Raw genomic sequence first — 12,210 nt, 5'->3', positions numbered from 1 at the left:
TTTGGATTGTGAAATCCAGAAGGGTTTAATCTGGTTGCCTGCTCAGATGAAACCAATTGAATTAGCGCTGCGATCATTAATCGATTAGTTGTCAACTATTAAATTAATCTTGAAACTTTTGATCATCGGTTTGAGTTATTTTTAAGGAAAAAAGTCACAATTCCTGATTCAAGCTCCTTAGCTCCTTCCAGTTCCATTATGTGAATATTTTCTGGTCTTTACTCCCCTATGACATTAAACTGAATATTTTTGGGTTGGACAAAAAAGGCATTTGAGGATGTAATCTTGGGATTTGCAAAATACTGATATGACATTTTATAAACCAAACAACTAATCAGTTAATTGAGAAAATAATTCACGGTGAAAATATGATTAGTTGAGCCCGAAACTGAATATGTTTCGGTAACTGAACCAGGGTCCTCTCTTGTTTCATACCCACGTGTTGTTAGTCGACACATCTTACTTATATTGCCGCACCTCTCACCTGTGTTTGCCTTCTCTTCCATCTTCTCAGCAATCAGCTGAAGACGTGAGTCAGTTGACTCGAAGTTCACCAGTCAGACGCCAGTCGACAGCCCGGATGACTCGACCCTCAGTGAGAGTGCGAATCAAGCCTTCCTGGTAACTTCTCGGACTACATTTCCCCATTTCTCTGACAGCTCGTTGATATTTTAAATTGGCAGTGTCTCTTGATCACAAAAGAAAAACTCCCCAAAGGTTCATGTTTCAGGAACACGGTGAGAAATCACAGAACCTTTTACTGCAAAGAAGTGATTCATAGCTTGTACTGAAATGTTGCATTTTGCATTCTTATCCTCTGTTATAAAGCATGGAAAACTCTGTTTACTTCTCTTTTCAGTATTTAATGTTACAAAAACACACAGGTTTCATGATAAACATGTATTCTTCCATTTTGCCGCAATATAAGTTTGTATTGTCATATATTCAATCATGACAACTCTGGTGTGCATAATAAGAAGAAACCAAACCAGTCAGCTGGAGCTCTTTGGCCAGTTAGATCTGGATCACGCTGCTGCTTCTGGCTCCGTAATTGATGATTCTTCCTAGCGCTAGCTCTGCCTTTCAAATGTTCCCCAACCGTACCTGTGTTTTATCTCTGATGTGTGTTCTTGTAGGGTTTCACGTATGTCGCTCCATCAGTCCTGGAAAACATCAAAGAAAAGTTCTCATTTGAGCCAAAGATCCGCTCCCCTCGACGGATCATGGACAGCCAAGAACCCCCTCAGGTATGTCGGCGTGTCTGCAGCAGGCATAGGGAGACAAATGTCTGACATTGTGTACTGGTTGACGTCCTTGACTGGTAAGCCCCAGATTCCTACACTGGGCCTTACATTAATTACTGATATGGAGAAAAAATATGGCATCTTAATCTACATAATGAAAATAATAAATACATGTTGTCTATTCAGTAATAATGTTGAGCTTTGGCTCGCTTTATCATGCACACTAATAGATTAAGCCCAGAAGTCTGTTCTCCTAAAACTTCTCATCTCAGTTCTGTTCTACGTGGCTGAATTTGGTTTCTGAAGACTGTTGAAATAGTCGGTAACATAGCAGAAAGACACATCATCAACAAATCTTCCATGTCGTTACAAATGCCTCATCTTTTCCTGTTTTCAGCCCAGTCAAGTTCTCAGGGGGGAGTGCTGGGCCCGGAGCCCCTCCTTCCCGGCGGAGGACCAAGCGTCCTCCAGTCACCTCAGGACCAGGCCATGGAGCTGTCCACCCAGAGCAAATGGACGTCACAACAAGCTCCGAGGCCTCGGCCCCTCTTCCCATCCGTCAGCCTGCCGGGGTCAACCTGGCTCAGATGAAGCAGCAAACCTATCCCGTCATGGCCAAACGGCCAGAACATCTGTATGAACCTATGACCCACCGCGCCTCTTTAGGAGAGTTTATTTCTGTTTTTTTTTTTCTTTGTTGATATTTTTTAAGAAATGAAGCAAAAAGATACGGATGCTAGAGACAATTAGAATCCCAAAATTGCACTCATGCACACTACATATACTGTCAAACTTGGGAGTTTGTGCATGGGTCTGGGATTCCAGCGTGCTGCAGTTAAAAGTGCTACCGACAACATCATTGTCTCACCACCACTCCTCTGACACCTCAGGTCTTATGACCTTTGTCTTCTGAACTGGACTAGTAGGACTGGAAATGTTTTGAGGAGCCTACAGCCTTTGTGCGAATTGGAAATCAAAGGCGATAATGTATCACACAGTATGCAAACGATCTACTCTAAAAATGCGTTGGCCTCAATTCAAGACGGCGTCCAAAGTGCTGCTTTGTGCTGTTTGAATGAATGCCAGCAAGGAAGTTGCTTCCATGGGGAGATTTGAGAGTTCTTAAACAGATGCTTCCTGGTTCTGAATGAAATGTTATGAATTAGGTTTACTATTGAAGATCAAAGAAATCATCATTGTGAGCAGCGGACAAGCAGAGGTTCTGATATTGATGAATATAGCTTAATGTCTTATGATGTTTTACAAAATGGATGTATTAACTGTGCTATACATCAACGATGAATCATAGAGCCTCAATTAAACAGAAAAAAAAAAAAAAACATGTTGACTTTTTACATTCTTTCGGCATTGGTGTTATGGATTGGCGTGTTGATGTGGGACCCATACTTCATTCACATTATCTGCTCTTCGGGCGTATGACACAGGGATTTATCACTGGATAAGTTGACGCATCACCAGGCATAATTCAGCTTGATGCCACATTAGCGCCTCACTTCTCCCATCACCACCCAAAACCTCACACTGGTCATGGTGCTGCTTTGTGTATGACCCCACACCAGCCACCCAAGAGACTGTGGGCCGTGGCGGTGATGGGGACTCCCTGGAGTGATCTCAAATTAGAGACCGTGGCACCAGTTGATCTGGACACTGTCTGCAGTTGTGGGGTTTAATTCTCCAAAAACATGGGACAGCATTTATAACCTCTTGCATCAGCGTTCACTTGTTTAGGAGGGAAACTTTAGAAATCCTGAAAAGCAAGGAAAATTACAATAAATGTAAAAAACAGAGTGCGTCGTGTTTTTTTCTTTATAATCTGTATTCAAAGTTTCAGGAAAAACAAACTACATATGTTTTAAATTACATTATTTTTCAACATTGGATCTTATGAATGTCCAACTTCATTATCAAAACATCAGAGCACTGCTGCTAATATATTTAAATGTATCGCTATACTGTCACACTGCAATCCTTTATATGATTGGGGATTCAGATGTAAACAAAAGTTGTGCAATTTAAAAAAAAAACAAAATCACTAATTGTCATAAAACAAAAGTCTTCAATAAAAGGTTTGTGAGGTAACATTTCAAGATGCATTAAATTCTCTGTAGCTGAAATAATAGTTCACCACCACTTAAAAGCCTTTTTTTTTTTTTTTAAGAAACTGAAGTCAAATCCTAAAAACCACATTATGAAACCTAACACACATGTTGCTGTAAATGAACGGTCACACAGTTTAGTATGTCAAAAAAATCAAAACATAAAACGTAGTGTTGCCCTATTATTGGCAAAAGGCTCTAAGGATGGATTGTTGTGACATTACAGTGTTGTACTGGCACAAATGAACATGAAAGGCCTAAAAAACATCACAGCAACACCATGTAGTATGGAAACTAATAGGAGTTGCCCAGTGTGAGTTTAATGTACAGCATAAGGGACTAATTGCATTTCACAGGAATCGGCGGACAAAAGAGAAAAAATAACCACCATTATCTGGAGACGTTTGACATTTTACGTCGATTCACAAAGACAGCAATCGAAATCAGAAACTATGCAAAATGTGATAAAAATTCAGTATTTTCCTCTTGTGTCCTCATATGAACCCTGATTGTGTGCTTCAGCATTTACATTTGACAGAGCCGTTGGATTCTTTTCAATGCTGGCTTTGGAGAAAATACTGTAACATTCAATTCTATTGTACAATATGCAAAACAAACAGAGCATTGGCTTATCGAGTTTCTCGCCAAGGCTGCTGGTCTGGCATCTGAATTGTTTTCTTTCACCTGCATACTTTTCAGGCTGGTGGTAATGTCCCACTCAGATGGGATCTGCTAAGGGACCCTTCATCTACACTGCAAATGGTGTTTTAATTAGGACTCCTGTAATCGTATGTTGCATTAGTAGTTAGTTTACAGTATATTGGCCTTTAGCATGCAACGTGTCTCAATAACGTGTATATAAATCTAACAAAAAAAAGAAATATGCATGTTTATTGTGAATATTATTTTTCTTCTTGTGACCTAAAAATAACTTACCAACCAGGCCCAATTGATAAACAAGATGTTCCAAAACTTAAAAGCTGCACTGTCCAGTATTGCTACTTAAGTAAAGTGTGGAAAAATAAAAACATTACTCCAACCAAAAAACATTTAATATCTTAGACATTAATTTAACCATTGGTGATATTGGTCATATATATATTGATATCTTATCCATAAATCACTGTGCAAATTAAAATCTTTGTAAGGAATGTGTGTGTAGAAACAGAGAATCAACTACAGTAACGAAAGCAGGCATGTTTTGTGTAAACTACCAAATTACAGCATATAAATGAAAACAGTGTTACGCAATGAGTATTCATCGTTTTCAGTGCTTCATTTTCAAATGACTGTAATATTCCCTGCCTGTGTTTCACTGCAGCTCAAACAAGGTTGGCTTCTAGAGACTTTGAAAAACTAAACAAGGCACACATTATTTCAGAGGAAAGAAATTTAAATAATTATTGGTTCAGATCTGAGTCCAACAGCAGAGAAAGATGTTCTTTACACTGGGTTTAAATCATTTGGATTCACAGATGGGTTGAGTTAAACAGCATCAGGACAGTTCAGATAGTCTGAAGTCAAACTCAAACTGAGTGCATACAGTCAGTTCGAAGAAGTGCATTTGTATGCTTTGCTTTCTTTTCCCTTAAGTATCCCTTTAATATAGATGAAATGGTGACTGGCCAGGAAGGTAAACAAGTCGGTCTGAAGTGCTGAGTTTACTAAAGCTTAAAGCTATTTAGGGCAAAAGGCAAACACTGCACAGAACAGCTTAATTTGTACTTCGCACACAGTTAACTCAACAATCTGGATATCCAAGCAGGTTAATACAAACCCAGAAAATGATTTAACCATATCCTTTGACTCGGCTCTGGTTTGGTTAGGCTGTTTTAAGCAGCAGAATATGGTTTCAGAACGAACAAAGAAAAAAAATTTCTGCAAAAGTTAACTAGTCTGACCAGTTGTTGGGAGTTTTCAGGGCACAACACAGGTAGCACAAGTAACAATGAGATGGATTTATAGCTCCAGAGAGACAATGGTGTCTTCCGTAAGATTTATGTACTTTAAGGTGACAGAGGTGAGAAAGTGTGAGTGTGAGGGTTTTCTGAACGTAGCAGCTAGAGAAGGACCAGAGGGACAAAACCAGATGGATTAGAGTGGAATGACCGTGTGTCCGCCATTCAGTCATAGTTGGAGCACAGTATGCAGAGCTGCAAGAAAAATAAAGACTCTGTGGTACTGCTGATACAGTGTCATCACTAATTAGCTCTGCACCTCCATGCAGCGGGGCTCTGTTCCTGCAGCCGCCTCATTTTCTTCCCCAACCACAACCACCACGCCAAACCGATCACAACACACACCACCGACTCCACGTAGTAGCCGTCCAGTGTTGTCACACAAGTACCGCCCTCCTTAACGCACAGCTGGAGAAGGGGACAGGGACACAAAAGAAGAATTGCTCATTTATAAAGTCTAGGTAATCACATACACTGCTGTGCATATCCCCCCCCCCCCCCCCCCCCCCCCCAACTCTCCCCCTCTCCCCCTCTCCCCCTCTCCCCGTGCTTACTTACCCCTGCCTCGTCTGGAGAGCCACAGCTCTGCCCGACGGCCCCTGACACTCCTTAGAGGTCAGTGGATCCACCATCCACAGAGCCACAGTGGACGGCCAGTTTCCACCGAGGTTAGTGACTGTGTTCAGCAGAGTCATGTAGGTGCCGCCGATGAGGGGGTCACTCACTTTGGCATGGAAGGCCATGCAGGCCACGTACATACTGTACAACGCCACCTGAGGGTAGCAACATGAGAAGCATTTGTTCAAACTGATCATGACATTTAAAGACTTCATTCCTGTCACATCAACTGTATGTTTCTAACTGTTGTGTGGATCCTCATGACCGGATAACAAAAAAAACAAGATTTTAGATTTATTTCTGTTGCACAGTGACATCTGGGGGCAGAGAGAGGAAATGAGATAAGGTTCATAGAAAAAGACTACTTGTTGGCCTTTATGTACCTGTGCATTATACCTAAAAAATGAGACGTTAACATCCATTAGTGTGTCTACAACATAATAGATTACATACAGAATTTCCTTTTAATTCCTACAGTAATAAAGCCAAACAACAAGAGTCATGCACTCTGAGGCTGTACTTCGGCATGCGAACATGCTCACAATGATAATGCTAACATGCTATTGTTAAGCAGGTATAATGTTTACCATCTCAACAGAGTATTTCCAAGGACCATGCCGCTAACATGTCTAACAATGACAAATTGCAACCAACTGCCTGCTGTGCTCAATCAGAGTCATATTTGCTCATTTCAGCGAGTTCCTGTCACCTGGAAAAAACTGTGCTAAAAGACTGTGCTAGAGACAGAAAAGAAAAACAAGACAATAAAGAAATTAACAGAAAAAACAAACCTGGTGCAGTGCATAGCTAACAAGCACTATGGCGTAGTAGTAAAGAGGTAACCCTCCTTCATGTTTTACACTGGGGGTCCACCACACCAGCAGAGCGTACTCCAGTCCTATGAGCAACCTGCCACCACAAAGCAACACCATTCTGTTAGTGTTTAGCTTACCGAATGTGTGTAAGCATGGGTTTATGTGCCCCTGTGTGTGTGTTATAACCTGAAAGGGAAGGCCTTGTAGAAGACATCCAGAGGTCTGGGACCTGCTGTGTATTTACTGATGATCACAGGTAGTAGGATCTGCAGGGGCACCATGGGCACTGCCAGCAATGCCAGCTGCTCCTTGGGAACTCCAGCCTCCACCAGCTTCAGACCCGTCACTGCATCTGCTGCGGAGAAGCCAATCTGAGAGAAGACACACGAGAAATCTCCTCATTCACGATGAATACTTAATGTTAAGCAGCAAACATGCAAAAGCAACACTTTCAAACTTATATTTCAAAAGGTAAAACAAATATTTAAAGTACTAAGTACTTTAGCAGTGAGAAGCAGGACACAGAAGGTGAAGACTGTGGGCATCTTGATGATAGAGAACAGCAGCTTATAGGTTTCCATGACACCCTGTGTCTCCTCATGCACCCTCTTCTTTCCTTTGCTGTGCTCATTTTCCCTTTTAATGATGGCAACCAATGTGGTGGAAACCAGGAAGACCACTCCCCAAAAAAACAAGAAGTCTACAGCGGAAGAACAGAAAGCATTAGGAAATTCACTTCCATCCCCCAAAGTACTGTTGTGTTGTAAAGTATCACATGAATTATAATTTATCTTGTTAATCCATTAGGTCAAGGATAGGTAATACCTGACAAGGTGACGATGCCTGTGTCCTTGGGCTCTATTCTGAGGTATGTATTGCAGAAGTCTGCAGACTCCAGGGCCAGAAAGAGCACGTTCCCCAGGAAGTAGCCAGCTGTCTGGCCCACAGAGTTGCATGTAGAAGCATAGCCCACATTCTCTCTGGATAACATAGTCAGGGCCCAGCCATCCACAGCTATGTCCTTTGAGGCAGAGAAGATACAGCCTTTGACGAATGGCACAGAAATGATCTACTTGAATGTATTTCTCTTCCTGAATATGTTTGTGACACAGTGTTCATGATTTCCTACCTGTGTGGCTGCCAGGAAGGCAAGCATAAAGAAGACTGCAGTAAGTGTTACCACACTCGGTCCTCCCTCACTCTGCAACAGTGAATTGACCGTCATGGAAAGGTAGAGCATGAAGAGGCCCAGCAGGTACTGTGTGGGCACCAGCCATGACTTTCTGCAGAAATCAGGTGGGAGGATTGACAGTGGAGAGAAATAAGGGCAGCAAAAAGAATCCACACAGATGAAAACATCTACATTAACAGTATACACGTGTCCTTCTTACCTTCTGCCAAACCTGCTGAAGTAGAGAGCGTCCACCAGTGGCGCCCAGAGAAGCTTGAGACTAAATGGCCAGAAGACAAAGCTGAAAAAGGCTTGGTCTTTATAGCTGACACTCTTACTCTGCAAGATCAGAGGGATGCTACCAGCCAGTCCCAGAGGAATCCCTTGCAGCACGTAGAGGAACAGAAGCAGCAACACGTTCCCTAACTCGCCACGGATCCCAGGACGGACTCTGTGCCTCCTGTCCTCAGAGTCAGACCCTTTGATAAGACCCTCTGCCTCCTCTTCCACTTCTGGTTCAGAGGAGCTCATCTCTCCCCTGTCCATGTCTCTCATGTGTTCAGGAGAGAGGGCGGCACCCGCCAGCTTCCGCTGCCGCCCGTTCTTATGTGTGATCAAATCTGAATGCTCCATTTTGGAGCGGTGGGCATCAAACCCGCTGTGCCCTCAACAAACCTGCAAAAAAAGATGAGAGAGAACTACTGAGACAGCAAAACAGGCATTAACTGAAAGTCTCTGAAGCCCCCATGAATATGTTCATTTATGTAAATCCCACTATTTGAAAGCAGGCAAGTTATGGAAAGAAAGGCTGCAGCAACAACAAAAAAAACTACAATACAATATTGAACCAACAGGTTTGTCTAATGCTAGTACGTCTTGTCATTCTGAATATGCGGATGCAAACAGCCAACAGTGGTGATATATGGACTGCACTTGATCAAACAGCTGGTCAAGTGAATTTCTGACTGACTATAATGATGATATGACGCTCATCATGTGTGCTGTGCACACTATACACACGCTGCATATGACAAGCAGACACCTGTGCAATTAGTTTGTAAAGAAATTAAAAATTGAGACAGTCAGTCATTATTGGGGTGAAAGGTGAAGGTGACACTTTCAGGGTCCCACGGAAAATTGAATGTTGAATTTAAAATGTCTTGTAGTTTATATACCGTATGGTAAAGTACAAGCAAAAAAAGACAAACTGACCGACCACTGTGTGAAAAAAAGTCATAAACTAATACAATGTGTGCACACTGTTTGGCTCGCTGACACCATCAGTCTCTGGCAGAAAGCAATTAAGGCTTATTATAGAGCAGATAAATCAATTAATGTGTAGCTGTCCACATTAATTTACCAGTTATTATGTTAGCCTAAAAATATAAGGAGATTCATTTAATTTACATATACAAAACGATACAATATATGTATATTCCAGTAGAATAATAAGGGCAAATATAAAGACATACAAAGGGCATGTATGTGGTGAAAAAGTAAAGTAAAAGACAAGCAGTAATATGATTCATACATACCTGGTGATGATGACAGCATGCCAAATTAACAAAACAGAACTAAACGGCTGAATTACGGAGCCATTCAACCGGAAACCCGATTTTATTCTGTGTTTATTCAATCTCTAACTGGCGCCATCTTAATAAAAATAAGAAAATGACTACCGTTTGAGTTAAAACTGATTACAGCAGTGAACATCAAAAACACAGAAGGACGAGGAAGCGCGGCGCGTGCGACGTCTAAATGTGTCCGGCTCCTACAGCTGACGTGTCAAAACACAACTGCGTGTAGTTCCGCTTCAGTGAAAATATATCATACGGGACAAATAACCTACAATTATTTTGTAATGAATGTTAGACAGGCTCAACAAAAATCTAAACACAAAGTGCTGTTGGAATAACAATGTAATACCAGAAGAAAAGATTTTCAATTAAGTGTACTTTTAAGCCCAAATCATGAAATTCGAGCCTGTAATCACTTTCTGAGACTGTCCTCATCAAGTCAAGTCACTGTTATTTATAAAGCACATTTAAAAACAATCAAAGTTGACCAAAGTACCAAACAAAGTTATACAATTAAAAAGAAAGATTTTCAATTAAGTGTACTTTTAAGCCCAAATCATAAAATTCGAGCCTGTAATCACTTTCTGAGACTGTCCTCATCAAGTCAAGTCACTGTTATTTATAAAGCACATTTAAAAACAATCAAAGTTGACCAAAGTACCAAACAAAGTTATACAATTAAAAATAAATAACAACAGATAGGCCTAAATGAAAACAGGCCAATGAATTTATGACATACAACAAAAAAGTAGAAAAACAATACAGACAAACACAAGTGTCCCTAAACAGACTCACAGATAGTTTATCCCACAGTCTCGGGGCCATCACTGAAAAGGTGGTTTGTTTTCATAACTCGAATGTCCTCCCAGCAACAGTGGGCTGTTGAGATTTGGTCCTCACCTGCGTGCGCGCACACACGCACGGGCGTGACACACACATTATTAACTTAGGGGCTGTTTCCTCAGAGGTTGGAAATATCACACCAGCAATGACATAATTTCCACAAAACACCCAATTAACCAGCAATAATTGTTACTACACAATATGTAATTATAGGAATGACTCTGTCGGTCTGATGGTTGATCATTCTGTCCACCACTTTGGTCCAGACTGAAATATTCTAACAACAACTATTTTCTGATTGATTGCCAGACATTCATGGTTCCAACATGGTAAATTCTTATGACTTATAGGTGATCCATTGACTTTCCCTCTAGCGTCGTCATGAGGTTGACATTCGTGCTTTTGAGTGAAATGTCTCAACAACTGTGGGGTGGATTGCCATGAACTTTTTACACATTCAAGCCCCCCTCAGGATAATGAATTAACAGTGTCCTGAAATTCAAAAGATGCTTTGTGTCGGTGTATTATGTTACATTTACATGAAGTAAAACTAAGAAAGAACATTTAAAACAACAAGCAAATCCTCAGATATCTGAACAATACATTTTATTATTTTATTAATTGTAAAGCCCATATCACATAAGTAGGATTTTTTTATATAAATAAAGATTGATTAATTTATAGATTCATTATTATTTTAAGTCTATCACTGTGATCATGCCTTTGATGTTTTCATAATGAGCAGTTTTACAGTTTTGCTGTCTAAATTAATCAAAAGAAGTCACAGAATGACATCAGATATCTGAGACTGCCAGCTAAAGATGACAGTTACAGTTTGACTTCTGTCATTGTTTGAAGTACGCTTTCGCATTTCTCTGTGTTGTCTAGTAAGGATATGTGAATGTGACCTCAAGCTTGTTCTTGATCCATGGTGGTAAGTGACCATCCTGTTAATAAATACAAAATAATCAGCATATGTTATTATTGATTCATAGCAGTGAGACACTAAAGGGAGACTTGTAACTTTCAGGTGTTAGTTTGTAACTCTGAGGATCCAAATTAGAGTGTAAACACAAAATACATTAAAAACAAAATTAAGAAGAAAGTCTTAAACAGAAACCATACTGAAACCTTTTCTTTGATCAAAAGATCTTTGGGCACAGTAAAGGTTATGATGCACCTATCACACCCCATTCGAATTAGAGGTAATGAATAACGTCACGCTCTGCCTTGTGGTTACCATGAGTGCATGTGAAGCTGCTTATCCCCACAGATGACATGTGACACCACACAGGCATATTTGGGTGGATCAGCATGTGATAACAGCTGTGAAGCTGCAGTTGTAACTACGTGAGAGGGTTTGTCAAACTATCACAAATAGTTCAAATATCAATATTAAACGAAAAGCTTTGCTCCAATCATTCATGTTTGTTTAACTTATTTTCAAGGCTGAATTACTAACAAAACTGGTCATCTGCCTAGGGCCCCTAAAGGCCCCATATTTATTATGTCTCAACTGGTTTGTGGTAGTCTCATTAACTGAAAATTTGTTTGTGAACATGCACCAATAAAAGCACAATATCAACTCTTATTATGTGGGCCTGCATTATCACTTGCCTTGTCTACCTGTCTTCTAAAGGTGCTCTGTGTCAAAATAAACATGGTGCATATTCCTAAATAAATAACCAGAGGGATGACAAGGGCCCACAGGTCGTTGCAGTCCCGTGTGGATTAATCCAGCCATGCTCAAGGTGAAGTCTGTTTCACCTGTGAGAGTTGACTAAAGAGTACTGTTGCTATGGTTAAGTTAATATTATTTGTGCACTGGTTTAGAATGATGGTTAAAGTTTGACTGGTTTTCACAGAC

General features: G+C 40.6%; 1 protein-coding gene and 1 pseudogene across 1 annotated transcript; one reads left to right on the top strand and one right to left on the bottom strand.

Moving 5' to 3' along the window:
• The first annotated feature begins 514 nt into the window (after positions 1-514).
• Positions 515-2,004, top strand: LOC119916797 (annotated as a pseudogene).
• Positions 2,005-3,057: 1,053 nt separating this feature from the next.
• On the bottom strand, positions 3,058-9,685 carry LOC119916795 (acetyl-coenzyme A transporter 1-like). Its single transcript, XM_038736755.1, is given in 10 exon segments — positions 3,058-5,727; positions 5,878-5,921; positions 5,924-6,092; positions 6,729-6,846; positions 6,939-7,123; positions 7,253-7,452; positions 7,578-7,773; positions 7,882-8,035; positions 8,144-8,598; positions 9,459-9,685. Coding segments are annotated over 9 exon segments (1,644 nt in total). The 5' UTR covers positions 8,557-8,598; positions 9,459-9,685; the 3' UTR covers positions 3,058-5,562.
• Between the last annotated feature and the right edge of the window lie 2,525 nt (positions 9,686-12,210).

This window comes from Micropterus salmoides, unplaced genomic scaffold (genome assembly GCF_014851395.1).
Source record: "Micropterus salmoides isolate LMB-PRFRI ecotype aquatic unplaced genomic scaffold, ASM1485139v1 Ms_hic_scaffold_2199, whole genome shotgun sequence".
In the NCBI taxonomy this organism is placed as follows: Eukaryota; Metazoa; Chordata; class Actinopteri; order Centrarchiformes; family Centrarchidae; genus Micropterus; species Micropterus salmoides.
Note: the sequence above shows the minus strand (reverse complement) of the source record. Positions and strands in the feature narration are given on the sequence as shown.